This window comes from Felis catus, chromosome D2 (genome assembly GCF_018350175.1).
Source record: "Felis catus isolate Fca126 chromosome D2, F.catus_Fca126_mat1.0, whole genome shotgun sequence".
Taxonomy (NCBI): Eukaryota; Metazoa; Chordata; class Mammalia; order Carnivora; family Felidae; genus Felis; species Felis catus.
The window spans coordinates 71961230-71980995 of NC_058378.1; the positions used below are offsets into that span (position 1 = coordinate 71961230).

General features: G+C 34.9%; 1 protein-coding gene across 4 annotated transcripts in view; it reads left to right on the forward strand.

Moving 5' to 3' along the window:
* Positions 1-19766, forward strand: part of ATRNL1 (attractin like 1) — a 774854-nt gene that overhangs the window by 129951 nt on the left and 625137 nt on the right. For all 4 annotated transcript variants that reach the window (XM_023240973.2, XM_023240974.2, XM_045040724.1 and 1 more), the window contains exon 11: positions 19317-19401. In XM_023240973.2, the coding sequence (XP_023096741.2) occupies positions 19317-19401 (85 nt within the window). The remainder of the gene's footprint in view (positions 1-19316; positions 19402-19766) is intronic.

The following is a 19766-nucleotide window of genomic DNA, read 5'->3' on the forward strand; positions in this document are numbered from 1 at the left end:
AAATAAGTAACCCAAGTGCAACTGGGAATAGACCCAGGGCTGATGAATGGGACTGAATTAATTATATAACATGTAGAATGATAATATTACCTAATGTTCTAGTCTGTAAATGTAGCTTGAAGTCAGATAACTTTTTTTTTTATTATTGTTAGTGGTATTATTATTGCTTTCAGAAAGCCACCATGACACCTTATTCAAGATAAAAATGATCTTTGTGGTAAAGATAACCTTCTGCTAAAGATGTAATAGAAAAACATGCCTTATGTTGATCTCATGTTACTAGACATTTATACTTTGAAACTCTTTGGCTGTACAAAGTCCACATTATCCTACTAGTTAGTCTTCTAGGGTCAGTAGGAAAAAGGCATCAGGCTGTTTGTTAGTTTGTTTTTCACATCTGTAAAGTGTCAGTAGGTGGTTTGACTGGGGATTTCAACACTTGTAAGTGGGAGATTGTCATGACTTGAAACATACCTTGAAATCGAACTGGATTTTGAGATAATATTTCAGAATCATCATATGAATAGCTATTACAAGAATTTTTGGTAGGCCTAACATATAATTGTGATGCTTTTAATTACAAATGGTAGTTGTTATTCTTCAATAAGAAAATTTACCCAGCGGTTAAGAAAATGTATAGAATTCTGAAACAAGATGAAGGACAACTCAGAGATACACTGATCATCTTTTCTTCTCAAAAAGATAGTAGAAACATAAAAATGTGATTTCCTAGGTTAGATTACTTCAGAATAGGAGAGGGAGTAGGATTTCTATTAGAAATATATCTTGCAGAAAGCAGATATACTGAAACTGAAGCTGAAACTTTAAATCAGATTAAAATAATAAGAGTTTTCAAAATTTTATTTATTTTTTTTTAAGTAAGCTCTACATCCAGTGTGTGGCTTGAACTCACAACCCTGAGATCAGGAGTCGTGTGCTCTACTGAGTAAGCCAGCCAGGTGCTCCAATAATAAGAGTTTTAAAAATAATTATTTTGAGCGTGGCAGTTTCACTTATGATGTTAATTTCTTTGTACATAATTATTTAAAAACAAACTCAGTAAACAAAACTGAAAAGTAATTTCATATTTGCAGAAGTAATATTTTAATTGGTAATGTGTGAAAATGTATATAGTTAACCACATAGTTAAAGGACACTAAAGTTATAATTCACTGTACACTTAAAAATCACTTGACTTGGGGCGCCTGGGTGGCGCAGTCGGTTAAGCGTTGGACTTCAGCCAGGTCACGATCTGGCGGTCTGTGAGTTCGAGCCCCGCGTCGGGCTCTGGGCTGATGGCTCGGAGCCTGGAGCCTGTTTCCGATTCTGTGTCTCCCTCTCTCTCTGCCCCTCCCCCGTTCATGCTCTGTCTCTCTCTGTCCCAAAAATAAATAAACGTTGAAAAAAAAATTAAAAAAAAAAAAAACACTTGACTAGTTTACACAGCATAGCATGCATATTTTTGTACACCCCTGTAGAGTGTGTGTGCGTGTGTATGTGAGTGTACAATGGGTATAATTTTATAAGACCTATAATTTCATTAAAAATCATACTTAAAACATCTATTAAAAAATTTTTTTAAACATTTATTCATCTTTGAGAGACAGAGTGTGAGTGGGGTAGGAGCAGAGAGAGAGGGAGACACAGAATCTGAAGGAGGCTCCAGGCTCTGAGCTGTCAGCACAGAGCCCGACATAGGGCTCGAACTCACCAACCGTGAGATCATGACGTGAGCTGAAGTCGGATGCTTAACCGACTGAGCCACCCAGGCGCCCCTCTAATTATTTAATTTTTTGAACACTTCAGCAAAACGATAAAAATTCCAACTTGCTTGCTCTTTATGTTTAAAGCTATTTTCATTTTCTGGAAGTTATTTATTCATATCTTTGTTAATCAACATCTCTCTATGGCATTTGTTAAGTTCTTAGGGCTCTTCTTGGTGAAAGCAGCATGCTTTGCCTGGCCACCTGAAAGAACTCTCTTTGTCCATCAGAAAACCTCTTAGAATTTTTCACACATTTTTTTCACTGAATTTAGCCAACTACTGTATTTAACTTTACTGTATTTTTTGCTCAAGGGGTTCTTTTTCTTTGTATAATTCACTATTACATAGAGGAAATAGTAGCGTCTTCTTTTTAAGAAAGAGTCCAGTAAGTAAAGGAAGAAGTGACTTCATTTTGAGAAAAGGGAGAATATTTGTCAAATGTTTCCTATGGTGCTTGGCACTTAACAAATGCTTTATAATATAATGCTGATAACACCTAATAACATCTGTGTAGTATCTATTACTGTGTTCACTGATAGAGAAGAAACTAATTTAGCATGTTTAAACCCAAACTCACATAGGTCATAAGATTGTATATTCAGAATTTGAACCCAAGCCTAAGCTCAGATTTCTTTTGAATCTACCCTATAATTTGATACTGACTTTTCCCCTGATTTAACAAGAAAAAAATCTGAATGATCTTTAATTGGGAAAAAGGCATATAATATTTGCTAATGTAGCAAGACACTCAGAATTAGTTTTATTAGGAGATTTAGAGCTAATCAGATTTGTAAAGTCTATTTGAATTTTATTGTGCCTCCCCTCTCCAACAAATTAATCAGAAAGTAGCGACCTCTGGATAGAAAATCAAGAAGAAAGAAAGGAATAATGAAAAATAAATCTCCATTTCTCTTACCAGATCTATCAGCATTCTGAGAGATTGTTTTAAATGCAAAAATTGCTGAATAAAGATTCTTGTAATATAAAGTTGAACAGAAGTTTTCAAATGCCTTAACAAAATCCCAGGGGAAGAAAGGCAGGGGAAAGCAGTCATGAATATAGAATCAAAATTTAAAAGAAATTGTTAGCAAATAGAACTCAACAGTGTTTCAAAAGTGTATTAAATTATGACCAAGTAGTAGTTATTCTAGGAATTCATGTATGATTCATTATCAAGGAATCTATAAATATCATTTATTACATCAAGACTATTTATGGAAGCCAACAGGAAATATTAATGTATATTAAAACCATAAAATCATTTCTTTTTTTTTTTTTAATTTTTTTTTCAACGTTTATTTATTTTTGGGACAGAGAGAGACAGAGCATGAGCAGGGGAGGGGCAGAGAGAGAGGGAGACATAGAATCGGAAACAGGCTCCAGGCTCTGAGCCATCAGGCCAGAGCCCGACGCGGGGCTCGAACTCATGGAGCGCGAGATCGTGACCTGGCTGAAGTCGGACGCTTAACCGACTGCGCCACCCAGGCGCCCCATAAAATCATTTCAATTAAGATTGAGAGTCAAATAGTGATACGCACTTTTCCTGACAGAGAATAAGAAACTAAATACATGGTTATTGAGTGAATGTCAGGGGACGAAATCCTGAGTGAAACTGTGGGTATGAATTAGATAACCTAGGAAAAGTGTGCACCTTTTACAACATTAAGAGGAGTTTTGACCTAATGGGGGAAAAACCCAGTGAAGCACCATCGTTTAAGGGGCAGGTGGGAAAACATTTTTGGCAATATTTTCTATTATAATTTTTCTACAATATTTTCTATTATAAAAGTATACAAACCATTAATAGAAGTTTTACCGCGTATCCATCTAGTTTTGAGTCTTGTATACACAATCTGTGTGTTCTTTTTAGTAATATGAATACTGACTTTTCAACTGGCATTTCAAGTGGATTATTAGAAGAATCTTTAAGATGTGTTCTTAAAGTATTACAGATACATATTTTCATGAAAAGCATGAATATATATAGGAGAATTAGCCAATGAATATTCATTTTCCACCTGTAATATATTATGCATCATTGATAAAATAAACCAGTCTCTGAATTTCAGCATAAGTTCTTAATGTAAGTATGTGGCCTCTCATAGGTAGATAATTCCAGTAGTACAGTGTTCTGACTGCTGAAATGCGGGTTTGAGAGACTGATAACTCTAATTTCTTGATCTTCTGTGTATTGAGGGTATAGTTTGTAAATAAATATTTAGTACCTTGCAGTATAAGTTTTTTTATATCTATATTCTAGAGAGTATATTTTACTTTGGTTGTTAGTCCTGTATGGCTTCTCTGTTGGCATGGAATAGTATTTCTGTCAGTTTTCATGATGTTAGTAGCCATGTGGATTTTGCTTTCATTTGTGTAGACTTGAACTGTTTATAAAGTGATAATGACCTGAGTGCTCTGGAAATACACTGTCTTGGTATGACATAACAGTTATAGATTGTAGTCAGATTAATAATATAACAGACTTTACAGTGTAAGAATGGGAATAGAGTACGTGTAAACAAATTATATTAATTAAACATTGAGCTTTAAGGCATTTGAGAACTTCTACATCTTACAAGAAAACCAATATGTGTTTTATTGTGAATCCTGATCAAGAATGTGAAAAATCAGCAACAGAATTCATACACCTGAACATTCTGTTTTGTAGTTATTGAGGAAGCTGGAAGGGATAAGTAGAGAGTCTGTTTGTAACAACTGCTTCTATCTGTTTCTTTTCTCATTCTCTTGACAAGTCCTGGCGTGTTGGGCAAACATCAGCAAACATGAAAATGTCTATAAGTGCGAAAGTTGCTTACCTCAACAAGCTTTTCATAAGCTTGAAAGTTAAATTCGGTTATTCCTACATGGTTTTATGAATTAAAACGACTTGCCAGCAATTTTAAGAAACGGCAGAGGAAACCTCACATTTATTGTATTGTATCAGTCAGTATAGGTTAGGTTATACTGTGGCAACAAACAGTCCTGTCAGTTTGGGTTCTCTGGAAAGCACATTCGGAGACTGAGTTTAGTGTTCAGGGTGCTTATTAGGTCATTGGGATGAACAGCTATGAAAAGGAGGAGGCTGAAGCAGGATTAGACAGAAGGAAAAGTCAAGCAGACTTTAAGGGAAGGCCACATCCAATCCCAGGGGAATTCTGGAGTTGAAATGTCCATCAGAGTTGTCCTTTGTTAGGACTTTTCATCACAGTTCATTCTTTGAGCTACTCAGTTTACTTTCAAATATATTTGCCAATATATATTTCATTCCTTGAGCTCCTCTACCATTTCAGTGACCCATTCTTAACAGGGAAACTTAGATTATTACTTTGGCTTCTGCAGCTGGTCTCAGGGCTGCAATTGATACTCGTCATGTCCCCCTCCAGTATTCTTTCTAAATATCCCTTCTCCTCAGTTGGAATCTCTTCTGATCTGTGTCTTGACCCGGACCCTTACCCTTGGGTATTTGAGTCCTTGATCATCATATATCTTCTACTGTGGGTATTGAACTTGCCCATTTACCATCACCCTTGGTGAGAGGATACCGCAAAACACCTAAGTGGATCACCTGTGTAGGAAACCTATTCCCCTGCCCTCATTTTGTAACCTCGGTCCTACTTCCCTTTGACAATCAAAGCCAATTATCCTTGCCAATATGATGACTCCTTTTTTGCCTGCTTTCTGGTCCCTTGACACAAGGACCCTGAAATACCAAAGTGGCACTATAGCTTGTAGTTCAATGGGATATTGCTGTGGCCCCTGCCAGAGTATTTCTCTTTTGGGGAATAAAATCTCTAATCCTGCAGAGTCCAGATTTCCAGAATAAGAAGCACAAGCTACTCATCTGTATCACTGAAAATGAGGCCACTAGGAGTGGCTTTCACTCTTTGGGTTCCTGGACCTGTGTATTCTTCCTACTGGGGACAGAGGACCATTTAAAGTTGCTTAATTCCAAGGTTTATCCTGCATTCTGGTGCTTCAATTGTGCCTATCCAAAAACCCATCACATTGTGTTGTATGACCATGTATCACATGGTTATGACCTCATTCCTGTACTTTGTTTGCTGTAGTGTGTCTCCTGATAACATAGGATCCCATGCTGCTTGATCAAACACTTCATAATTTTCAGGTTAAGACCATGTGGTTGGGAAAGCAAACTGATACTCAGAATATTTATCTCTTCTTGTCATAATGAATTGTTGGTTCAACTAGGGTGGAAGGGTCCCAATGTAGTCAACTTGTCGCTAAGTATATATATAGTTGGTGTTCTTGGGGAATGGTTTTATCTAGAGCCCAGAGTTGATATCTTGCTGTCAGGATGGATATTTGCCAGTAACGTATGCAAGATCAGCTTTGTTTAGAGGAGCCCAGGCAATTGCCTTTCTACATGACCTCCATCTCTCTGCCATGGCTAGTGTATTCATGCTAGTATGCTAGCACTGAGGTGTTCTGTAACGGAGACTAACTGATGTTAGCTGTATTAGTTGTTTGTCTATTGTTTATTGTCTCTTCCATGTTAGATGCTCTCTGATGCCTTTAATTTATGTCACAGAGTTCTTTACATTTTGTGCTCATTCAAATATATCCATGCTCATGTTCACTCCAGACCCTCCTTCTTTCTGATCTTTCGATATTTTTTTCTGGGCTGCTGACCTGTCAGCTAGGCCACTGTTTACTGCTTTTGGGCCATTTCTCTTTGGATATGGTGTGGATGAACACACTATCTCAAAAGCCTGCCCACTTGGGAGGTTTTTTCCTTTTTCACTGTTTTTCAAGGCCACTCCGAAGTGAGGCTGTCTATGTGATGTCTACTTTTGACTTGTGCTCACATATCAGGCTGAAATATTTGCATTTTTCTCCTCTTGGTATCTGGGCATAGAGGATTCTTCATATGACCACGGTTGTAAGATAACAGGTGTTGGTGTAACACTTGTAGGTAAAATGGGGTCTGAGCTACGGGTTCATGCACATTGTTTGTGCATCGTGATTTTGCTCATGCTTGATCTTGGGTGCCACTTCCATTTTTATGTTCTTACTATTCTTGGTAAAAGAGCCAGCTCATGATATGAAACTCTGAACACATGGTCACTTGATAACCCATGTCACCAACTCCATCTCTACCAGGGCCAAATAATGTGGCAGAAATAAGAGTATAAACTTTTCCACCATGGATGGCATGGCCTTTGACATGTGTATGGGGTCTGCATTGGGATTTGCTCACTGGAACTTTCTGTATTTTCATGTGCTACTTTTTCCAACAGTGCCACCACCAATAGCCATAATTGTATTGGGTCATGCAACCTTAACTTCAGGGCTGTGTACCTGTGTAGGTGAACCTGTAGCAGAGCTGTTCCCTACCCTAGTATGTACTCACAGCTGGCAGCCTTTCATGTTGTTCAGTATGTGGGTTGGAGTAGTATTTCCAGGACTGAAATACGCTACCTTCAGAATCCAAAGAGACCTACCAGGTGGTTTGTTTTCTGCCTTTCTCGGGAGTTGCAAGATGTAGTAATTGGTCTTTCAGTTCAGATGAGCTGTCTTAGAATGTTCTTGACCACTGGATCCCTAAATATTTTACTAGTATGAAATCTGAATCTTTATAGATTTTATCTCCCACCCCTTGAAGCATATATGTCTTAACAAGGTCTCCATTGTCTTAGTCATTCCTACTCATCTGGCACAGTTAGAATGATGTCATTAAGGTAGTGGAACAATGTAACGTTCTGCAAGATGTCCAATAGGACCAAATGTATTCTGACCGTGTTATGACAAAAGGAGGGAGACTGATCCTGAGGCAAAATTGTGAATGTATACTATTTTCTATTCCATATAAAGGCAAACTGTTTTTAATCCTTTTTTTGATAGTGTTAGCAAAGAACACATTTGCTAAAAATGGCCATTTTGCAAAGAGACGCATTTTGCATAGTGCCTGCAATTTGGGCTACTACTTACTAGTAGGCTCTTGTCATCTTCCAGGCTTTGTTTAGTTTGTGGAGCCTAGACTGGTGATTTGAATGGAGATTTGATGGAGTCCATTATCCCTGCATTCTTTAGATTCTTTAGGGTAATACTAATTCCTGCCACCCACACTCCCTGGAATGTAACATTAGTTTAAGATATATTATCCAGGGGGTAGTTGTTTCAGAAGTTTCCACTTGATCTTTTCCACTGTGATAATCAAGGACCCAATGTCAGTGTTGTGCCATTTGCCAGAAACATGCAGGGCATGACCACTGCATAGGTCTGCAGATGTAGTGACTCATTTTGAACAGGACCTTGGCCAGTATATCATTAATTATCTCATTGCCATATATCCCTATTATAAAGAGAGGCCCTGATGACACTTTGTATCTATGGGTGTCAGTGCTAACTCAGACCTGTGTCCTAAAGTACTTGAAATGTTTGTGTTGCCTTTTCCCCTAGGTTAAGTTTACTCAAAGAAATGACCATGGGTGCCTTTGATGAAGAAATAGGGGAATTATTACCATGAACACTTGCTGTGGTATCATAGGGTTGTTCCTTTTAGGTACCAGGATTTTAAATATATCAAATCTGGACTTCAAAAATAGCTCAACTCCAGAAACTTAGCAATAAGTTGTGACATTTTATTGCAGCATCTACCATGAGCCTCCTGATCATCCATCCTTGATTTCTTCTGTTGATATAAGTTAGGTAGTAGTGTCCGACTGTCTGGCTGCCTATTTTGCTTCTAGGGATGCTGCATTCTATTAAATATCTTCCTAATTTTCAATAAGTTAGTCTTGACTGACACTCCCAACTTTGCTGCTTACTACAAATATTGCCCTCTACTTGGATTGGATTTTGATGGTTAAGTGTCACCGGTTGGGCTCTATTGTCCTACTGTCTCCATCAGTGAGTTCATTTCTGTTGTGGTTTCTCCTACCATCAGCTTTGGCCTGTGGAGGAGAGCCAGCACATTCTTACTGATTCTAGTGTCCCTTTCTCCATTCCATTCTTCATGGCTTTGGCAAATGACATACCTGCTGTCTCTTTCCATAAATATAATGACTTGGTAGATTTTCTGGCATGACTTAGTATATGGACTAAGAATGCCCACGTTTATGGACTTTTTATCCCTTGCCTTTACTCATTTCTATGGTAGTTCTAGCATTTTGATTTTACTTAGCAAGGGCTGTATTTTTTCATGTTTCTAGGAATCTTCTTTTTCTTCTTTAGCATTTTTGAGATATAATTGGCAAATAAAATTGTAAGATATACAACGTGTACACTGTAATGATTTGGTATACATATACATTTGAAAGGATTCCTCCTAGGTAGTTTTTTTTTTTAATTTCACATTTTGTTTATTTTTTAAAAATGAGTTCTTGTTTTTTTCCCCAAACTATGAATTTATATTTATATTTATATATTTATTTTTGTATATAATTTATTGTCAAATTGGTTTCCATACAGCACTCAGTGCTTATCCCAACAGGTGCCCTCCTCAATGCCAATCCTCCTATATAGTTTAATTAGTGCATTCAGAAGCTCACAGATTTTTTTCTTTTCTTTTTATTTTTTTAATTTGGCATACTTTATAGAGTAAGTTTTATTCTTTCAGCAAATTTCAGTTATATAATACTGTGCTATCAACTATAGTAACCATGTTATACATCAAATCCTCATACTTGGTTCATTTTATAACTGAAAATTTATATCCTATTACCAACCTTTCCTCATTTCTCCTATCCCCCAGTCCTTGGCACCTTGGCAGACACTTTTTAACTCTGTTTTCATGAGCTTGACTTTTTTTTTTTTTTTAGATTCCACATGTAAAGAAAAATACCATGTAGTATTTGTCTTTATCTGACTTATTTCATTTAGCACAATTTCAGGGCAGAATTTCTTTCTTATGGCAGAATAGTATTCCATTTTGTATAGAATACACATTTTGTATGTGTATACACACATATGCAAATATATATATATATATATATATATATATATATATATATATATACACATACACACAGACACACATATATATACACACACATACATAAATGTATAGATATGCCACATCTTCTTTATCCATTCATGAATACTTTTATTGTTTCCATACTTGGCTACTGTGAATAATGCTTCAGTGAACATGGGAGTGCAGATATCTCTTTGAGATCCTGTTTTTTCTTTGGATATACTCATAAGTGGATTCCTGGATCATATGGTAGTTTTATTTTTAATATTTTGAGGAACTTCCTGTTTCAGGAACAGTGACAGTACAAATTAACATCCCCACCAACAATGCACAGGGTCTCTTTTTCTTCATGTTCTTATCAACATGTGATATCTTTAGTCTTTTTGGTGACAGCCATTCTAACATGTGTGACATGATAGCTTATTGCGGTTCTGATTTGCTTTTCCCTGATAATCAGTGATATTGGGCACCTTTTCATGTACTTGTTGGCCATTTGAATGTCTTCTTTGGAAAAATATCTGTTGAGTTACTCTGTCCATTTTTTAAATCAGGTTTCTTTTTGCTACTGAGTTCTATGAATTCTTTGTATATTTTTGTATGTTAATACCTTATCAGATATATGATAAGATATATGGTCAGATATATAATGATTCTGTAGGCTGCCTTTCAAGGGTTATTTTAATGGTAAGCTCACACCATCTCCTAGGGTCCTTGTTAAGTCATAAATCCTGCATCTTGGGAGAGTGCTTTTAAATCAGTAAACTCTCCCTAATCCAATATAAGGTTCTGGCCTCTTTGATCGATCTCCACTTATTACCTAGTAGTGTGTGTATTTCCCCAACTTCGGCCAATATTTGCTGTCTAGGTCTTACAGATACTTTGGGGCATAGTCCCTTTCTTTCCATAGCAGTTGCAGCATGTACTTGGCTGAATTATGCTAAGCCAATATTATTGGCTCAGTGACCAATAGGGAAGGTGTGAACAGATTCTGAGCTGGAGCACACTTCTTGCTGGAGAGAAGCCTGCATTGTGTTCAAGCAAGGCTGAGTACTATCTATGAACGTAGGGTAGAGTGGACCACATTTGAAGTCTCAGATGATTCAGGAAATTAAAATTTGGGTAGATTCTCAGGAGTGTCAATTCAGATGTCCCCATCCCATGAGTCAGGGCCTTATTCTTTTCCTAGCAGGGCCTTGACTTTGAAATTAAACCTTCTTTAATTTGCAGACCTTCTATATTTGGCAGCCTCTGTAAATGGTATATAGTACTAAGGAGGCCCTCTGGCTTTCCCAGCCTTTTGTGATCTCTTTCTAGAGCTCAGCAGGGCTAAGCAGTAGACATGCAATTTTAGTGTATTAGTAGTTAACTGTTTTCAAACATCTAATACTTCACACTTGCTAGAGTATTCTTTTCTTTGGCATACCTTCCTTATTTACCACTGGTATGGTAAATTATGGTATGGCCATCTTGTGCCAATGGCTTTTTGTGTTACACCTATCACCGGTGATGGGTTTTTCATTGGTAGCCTGTTAGTATGTGATTTAGCTCATAAACTCCATTTTATTTTCTGCTTTTCTTACATCACTCCAGGTACCAACTATCATAGTTTGGGTTCTCTGGGAAGCAGACTCTGAGATAGAGTTTAGTATTCATGGTGTTCATTGAGAGAACCCTTAAGGTCAATGCCTTTGGAAGAGGTAGGGGGAGAAGGCAGGATTTGACAAAGAATAAAGTTGAGTTTTGATGCTAGACAGATAACCTTAGTCAACCACACAAGGATCTCTGGAAGTAAAATTGTTGGTCGTAGTTGTTGTATGTTGGGATGAAGTGACAGGACCTTTTAAAGACCCACGTTGATCATCAATTGCATGTGGGTCATCCTTGAATTGATGAGGTCTTGAGTGAAGTGGCCCAAAGGTAGCTAAGGCAATTGCTGAAGTAGCTTGCAGCTGACGACTGTTCACTGACAGCAGTCCCAGCAACACAGATAAGAGTTCCTTCCTTGAATGATCTAGATATCTCATATCCATGCCCGCCATAGATCTGTAACTTTCAGAAGATTAAGACCAATGAAAGTTAATTTTTCACTCATGATACGTGGCTAGTGTTGGTTGGCAGGAGAGATTAGCTTATTGTCATCACTTAGGGATCCAGGATGAAACTGATTTGTCTTTCATTCGTAATTCAGTGGTTCCATCCAGAAATAAAAGTGTCACTTTAACTTGCATTTTGTTGGCTAAGGCAAGTCATATTATCACATCCAACTTCTAGGAAATGTGGGACTTTAATTTTACAATGGGCCTGAAGGAAGAGTACTGGATTTGTTAAATAACACCAATGTATATAACTTTTGGTATAATTCAAAGTGATGTCTTGCAGATAGTAATAAATAAAGCCTTCACCTTTTACTACCATAGATGCTAAAAGGCAACAAACTTCTCCAAGTAGAATTATGTTTCATTATTATTAGTCTGATTTAATTATTCTCATGTATAATTAAAATATTAATACTGTACTGTATTGGTTCTCTTCTGCAGGGACTTGTGTACTTTAAAACTATTGTTTTATTTTACTTTAATGAAAGTAATGTTTATATTAAAAAGGATATTTTGATGATGTAGTGAGGCAGTATAATGCAGTAATTAAGATCTGGTTTTGAATACTGACTTTGCCATTTAATGACTTTAAGGAAGTTACCAAATCTACAGACTGTTTCTTTATGACATGATGACAAAAATATTTACTCCTAAGAGTTGTTTTCAGAATTAAATATTACATAGCTTTGATAAGCATTTAGCATATTATTTTTATTAAGTAAAAGGTCTTGACCATTTATTGTATGAAATTTTACCCATTTAAAAACACTATAAAGGTTTTATGTATTCTTCAGTGAATTTTATATAATGTTATCATAGTCACTTTTAAAAACAGTTAACTATTAGAAGCAACTATGTGCTTTTCTTTTCTTTGGAGGGGGCTCCCTTGGCACTCTTTATATATGTCTGTTAATACTTATCATGTCCTATTGTTATTCTTTGAGGGCAGGAATTCAGTCTTATTCAGTTTTATATCCATATTTATATATATTTATATATATATTTTATATTATAATATATTTATTATTCATATTATAAATAAATATATATAATAAATATAACATATTTATTATATATATTTATTATTAATATATTTATATTATTATGTATTTATTTCTATATACTTATTTATATATTATATTATTTATATATTTGTTGTTGTGTTATTGGGTCTTCATTACATCTAAGTTGGATTTCTTAAACTAGTGATGATCCTTTTTCCTCAGTCTTATCTAAATCAATTAACCCAAATTTTACATATTTTTTCTATTCTTAGTTAAGAGCATTTGATGAATTCTTCGTCTTCCTTCCTTTAGATTGAAATACCCAAGTTAATTAATCTTTTACTCTTGGTTCTTTTTTTCAAGATACACTCTTATGAAAAAAAATATGGTTTAGAGAACAGTCAGAAGACAACTCCCTAATCTTTAGCATGGTTAGTAAATTGAGATATTCACTTTTTAAATATGCAAGCAAGTATTACCTTAATAAGAAGAAATTCAGTGGATAAAACTGGAAGCCACATGCTTTTGAGTTTTGAACCTTGCCCATTTCTGTGATTTGATCAGTAGATATGTGGTCTGGTCAGTTAAATCGCACTGTTTCATAGTCTTGGACAAGCTCCCAGTACTCTTTCCATTTCTTTGGGATTGGAGTTGGAGTTGTTTATCTCTCATATGCTATGTCTTTTTTTTTTTTTTTTTTAGTTTTCAATGTTTTTGAAAATGGGGTATGCTTGTGGGCCTGAAACAGAAAGTTTGATTAAAAACCTATACGGGGTGCCTGGGTGGCTCAACTGGTTGAGCATCTTACTTTGCTTCCTAATGATCTTGAGGTTGGGGGGTTCGATCCCTCCTCGGGCTTGTGCTGACAACTCAGAGCCTGGAGCCTGCTTCGGATTCTGTGTCTCCCTCTCTCTCTGCCCCTCCCCTGCTCACTCTCTGTCTCTCTCTCAAAAATAAATAAACATAAAAAAAAGACCCCCAAACCCAAAAAACCTATACAACTGGCTGTTAAATCCCCAGATCCTCTTCCTCAACTTGTGCAGATGGGTATCTGCTCCTCCTCTACTCTGCTGAAAGAGAAGGTATTACTTTCTGTGGATGTTGATCCCAGTACCAGACCATAGCTAAAGGTGTCAGTACTATTTTGCAAACAGTGGGATTAAGTGAAAATATACATGCTTATGAATGAAACCTCTAGTTTCTTTCTTCTACTTAGGCCCAGAACACTGTTAGCCAGGTTTATAGTTTCTGGGCAGGAAATTGCAGGATTTACCTTAAAGAGTCTGTCAAGCCAAGAGAAATCATGTACAAAAACTGACCTTTGGAGGTATTCAACTGAAATGGTCCCACTTGTGCAAAGTCCATATATATATATATATATATATATATATATATATATATATATATGCAAGTCCTTTTTCATATATGAAAGTTGTTAAGAGAGTAAATCTTAAGAGTTCTTAAGGAAAGAAAATACCTTTTTTTTGGTATCTATGTGAGATGATAGATGTTTAATAAACTAACTGCTTAATCATTTCACTCTATCTCTCTCTATATATACACATATGTCAAGTCATTATGTTGTACACTGTAAACTTAGTGTTGTATATCAGTTATATGTCAATAAACAAACAAAAAGTATTCCAGCAGTCAACAATATGTCTTGGCCAAGCACAAAATTTCCAAACAGTTTTGTTTTGCTTCATTCTTAAATTTGGAAGGGCAGTGAGTTATCATTTAGACATTTGCAAAAAGCTGTTAAATCTGATGAAAATATCAAACAAATAGGACAAAGTAAATTAAAGGAAATTGATACAATACTGGAAGGAGATTATAACTTCAATCTTTATGGACAGAAGATGTTACATTTATGAAGTAAAAATGTGACTTTTAAAAATAGATCATTCAGAAAACAAAAAATGGACTTTTGAAATTAAAATTAGTATAACAAATTTACAGATTTTAAGATAAAATGGAGAGTGTTCCAAAAGTATTATGAACAAAGGACAGATGTAAGATAGGATAAAAGATAAAAAATTTAAATGATTATTCCAGAAAACTTGCCGTCTGATTAATTGGGGTGGCAAAAATAAAAAACAGAAAATTTTAGATGAGAAGGAAATTATCAAATGAATAATTCAAGAAAAATATCCAGGCTCCAAGTCCATGAGTTTTCAGAATGAAAGATTTCATGAAGCCCCAGAACAGACTGACAGCAAAACCCATCATAAAAAGTGGAGATTGAAAGAAGATCCTAAAAGCTTATATACAGAGAAAAGAAATAGTCCTAATAAGTTGTGGGACTCAGTGGTATAGGGTCTTACCAAAGCAAAACCAGAAGCCCAATGATAGGAGAATAATACCTTCAATATCTGAAAATGCTTTCCAAGTTAGAGTTCCAAGCACAATCAAATAATCATATAAGTACTACAGTGGAATAAAATCACTTTCAGAATTATAGCATCTCAAAAATTTATTTCCGATGTACACTTTCACTGGAAGCTATAGAATGATGTCTCCTATTGATGAATTTGATTACACAAACATAAAAATTGATAAAAATTCAAATTCAAGAAATAGAGTTAATAGAGAGGAAATGTACAGAGAATCATTAGGATGATGCAGCAGCCCTGTAGATAAGTTTGAAATGGAGAAGAAAGATGGAGTTTTAGTAGGGATGTCTTCAAAAAGTAAATGAAACTGCTAGGTAGCTTGGTGTATTAGGAAATATTGCAAAAACGTATACACATCTAGGAAAGAGTTGAGGATGAATTAGCGGCAGATATATAGAAACCTAAGCCAAAAAAATAATTTGCAGGGAAAATAAAAGGTTGTTTAAGAATAAAATGTAATTATAATATGGTGTATGGCTCATCTGTGAATAATATGCAATAAATCCTGAATATTGGTCTAAATAAAATCGTAAGTATGCGAGGAGGTTGGAGGGAGTGGGATGTATGTATGTATTTGTCTGCATAAGAGTTAAATCTTCATCTTTCTAAGAAGAAAGTCAGTTTATCTGAAATTAAGAACTAAGTATGCCACTTAGAATAAGAAGATAAATATAAAAACATATTGTCTAGTTTTTTATTTAGACTTCAAAGTGCTTACCTCTGTGATTCAGGAGTAGACATTGGGAAGATATGAGCATGAGAGTTTTTGTGATAAACCTTGTGGGATTATTTGACCTTTATCGTTTGCGTATTCATATGTTTGGTTAAAAACAAGCAAAATAAGAACATAACACAGCAGTACAGAAACTAGGTAAGTCACAAATTAGTGGGTCAGGCGTAAATGTTAAAATAATGGTTCTGGGAAGATTGGTATATGTTAATACATAGAAAGATCTGGGAAATATGATATGTGGGAAAAATTGAACTAGATCCCTGGAATATATTCGAAAATAAATTCCAAATGGATTGAAGATCAAAATGGTAAAAGAGAAACTGTGCATCCAACCTTTAGAAGAAAATTGGAGATTATCTGTAAAATCTTGAGTTAAGAATAAAAAGTAAATCATGAAGAAATGGTAAATTTGACCTAGTTTATATATAAACTTTTGTAAAATCAGACTCCATAAACTACATGGAAAGGCGAATCACAGCCAGAGGAGAGTATATATTAGTGCATATAATCAACAAAGGATTTATATTTAGGACATTTAATAAAGAATTGTTAAAATTATTTAAAAAACAAAAATCTTGGGGCACCTGAACTGGCTCAGTTGGAAGAGCATGCATCTCTTGATCTTGGGGTTATAAGCTCGAGCCCCATGCTGGGTATAGAGATTATTTAAAAATAAAATATTTATTAAAAAACCCAGAACAAAACTCAAATAGAAAAATGGGCAAAGGCTTGAACAGTGATTTTATAGAAGAGTGAAAACAAATGACCTATTAATGTGAAAGAAAAGATGCTCCATCTCACCAGTAACTAGAAAAAAAAAATGAAACCATTATCTGATTGGTAAAAATTTAAAAGTCTGAGAGAGATAAATAACGGAAAAAATGTGATAAGAAGAGCCACCATGCACTGCTGGTGTGAATTTGAGTCAGTGCACCTACTTTGGGGAGTAAATTGGCAAAACCTAGTAAAATTGCACTTGTGTCTTTGTTTAAACTTAGTAATTTTCCTTTTAGAAGTCTACCTGGAGAAACTCTCAAAACGTGCAAAAGAAAACGTGTGTAACAATGAGCCAAAACCAACATGACTTGTGGTAGGAAAAAATCTGAAAAAGAAAAAGTCTATATGACCTTTAAAAGGACAAATGTGTTTTGGTATAATCATAATATGGAATGCCATGGCATGGTTAAAATGAAGAAGAAGAAGGAGGAAGGAGGGAGGGAGGGAGAGGCAGAAACAGAGGGAGACACAGAATCTGAAGCAGGCTCCAGGCTCTGAGGTGTCAGCGCAGAGCCCCCACAGGGGGCTTGAACTCACAACCACGAGATCATGACTTGAGCCAAAGTCAGATGCTTAACCAACCGAGCCACATAGGTGCCCCTACTTATCCTTTAGATATAGGTAAGCTCAGATTGTTGGGTCACTTTATTTTCTACACTCCAGATGCTTCCAAATGATCTTAAAGATTCTTCTTTGAAGATTTTTGTTACAAACTAGTATCTGGCAGTCTTTCTCTTTGATCTGACTCTTTTTTGTTTCATTTCTTTGAAGCATATTCAGGTTTCTAATTCTGTTGTTGGAATTCTACAAATAATACAATTTGTAAATCACTTGCTGTGTGTGTATGTGTGTCTGTGTGTGTGTGCGCGAGTGTTGGGGTTGGGTGGAATTATTGAAATCTATCTGTCCTAACTTATTAGCTGTCTCTAACATTTCCATCTCTTTCTTTCTCAAAGCCTGTGCATTTTACAGGTCACCCTTTCTTTCCAAATGGGAGCAATCTTTCAGAATTTGCTACAAGTACACTTTTAAATATCAAGTATTTGTAGACATAATTTATAGAAAATCAGAGGTAATCAACTGGGCCTTAAGCAAATTGCTTAACTTTTCCTAGATCTAATTTTTCATTTCCAACTTATAATACTTGCTCAGTCAACTTCACTGGATTCTTATAAAGATAATTTTAAATTATGTACATGAATGCACTTTGGAAGTTTTATAGTACTATACACATGTAAGCATCCTTCTTAAATGAACATGTAAAATTGGCAGAATATTAATCCTATATATAGGCCTCTTTAATAGTATTTCCCAAAATGTGATATTGGGAGCATTGGCTCTTGGGAATATTAATGTGAAAAGTATTACATGAAAAGTGCTTCTGTGGATATAATATTGGGAAAACACTGTGTTAGGTATAGTTAGACTTCTCTATGTCTACTTTGTCTTTTGAGAGTATATAATAAGCAGATGTATTTTGTGAACTATAGACAGATTATACAAACTAAAGAATACCCTCTTTTGTGGGGAGGATTTATGTTCTTTGGAATAGACTTTGGGACATACAATTCAAGATGTAGGTTATTGCTCTTAGTCTTCTAGTTTCATTTTCTAAACTTTGATTTTGTTTTTTCTAACTTCTTTGATCTTAATTAGTAGTAACATTAAAATAAAACCAAATTATTCTTTTATTCCTAGTGTTATAGACATAATTACATAAATAGGAAAACAATTTATTACAACTTTAACTTTTACAACTAACTGTATTTTATTTTCTCGTTCCAAAAAGGCTTCTATACTACCTAAAAATAAAATTTGTTTTTAAAAGCTTTTTACATGTATGTACTTTTATTAAATATCAATGTCTGCCTTTAGATATGTCATGTCTAAGAAGATGAAATCTAAAACACTGTCCCGAGAATGTCACTGAAAACGAAATCACTTAACATCTCAAAAGCTATGTTAGCTTGAGGCTAGGTTATATTGCAATAATACACAGTTTTCTTTAACCATTTTCCCATATTTTTTTATGTAGCTCATGAATTATTTAGGTTTTTTTTCCTATTCTTTTTTACAACAGAAGTTACTTTATTTTACATAAAATGAACACTATTATTTTGAAATATCAGATGGTTGAAATGATTTAAATATTTTCTTTTGATGATTCTGTTTTTAGGGATTTCACTGAATATTATATATTTCATTTAATTTTGTAATAAGCATGCATATACAATTTGACTTAGTAATTTAACTTTCTAATAGGTTTATTTAGTATTGACAATTCATGTAATTTACTATATGAACCTCGGTTTGTTTAATGAAGATATGTCTTTGGAATTATCCTCCAATGTAAAGTTAACCTCATTCTTTCCTTTCATTTTTGCTGTTCTCATACACTTAAATTTATTTGTGGGAATTTTATGTAGAAGTTATTTTTACTTAAGGAATGATGTTAGTTGAGTTATGATACTAAATTGTAGGTCATGGCAAATTAATGAAAGGCTTCCTAATTGTAATTATTGTGTCTTTAATTTGACCAATGATTATTTTATAATATTTGTCTTAATTTATTGTTTTATTTCATTTTTTTTTGCCATTCTCTTTTTTTCTAGCTTGTGATGAATGGAAAATATTACCGAAACCAAATCTTCATAGAGATGTCAACAGATTTGGACACTCTGCAGTTGTCATTAATGGGTAAAAGGCATATATTTATCAGTCATACTATCCACATATTCTGTTACTATTTGAAAGGAAATATTATTTGTACTTAATGGCATTAGGTATCCCTAGTCTACCATGGAGTACATTTTGGTTTGTTAACCATATCCTTTATTCTTTTGTGTTCAAATATATTTAAGGGAAAGGGGCACGAAGAAAGAGTGCTGAGATAAAACTTCAGATACTTTTAAAAAATTCATCCTGCCTTCTTTCCTTTTAGTAGAGATCAGACAGTGAATGACTTCTTTTAAAAAGATCAAACTAAAATGATAGAAAGGATAGCCCCATATTTCTAACAAGGAGAGCAAGGAAAGGGTGAAGAATTAGGTTCTCATTTTAGT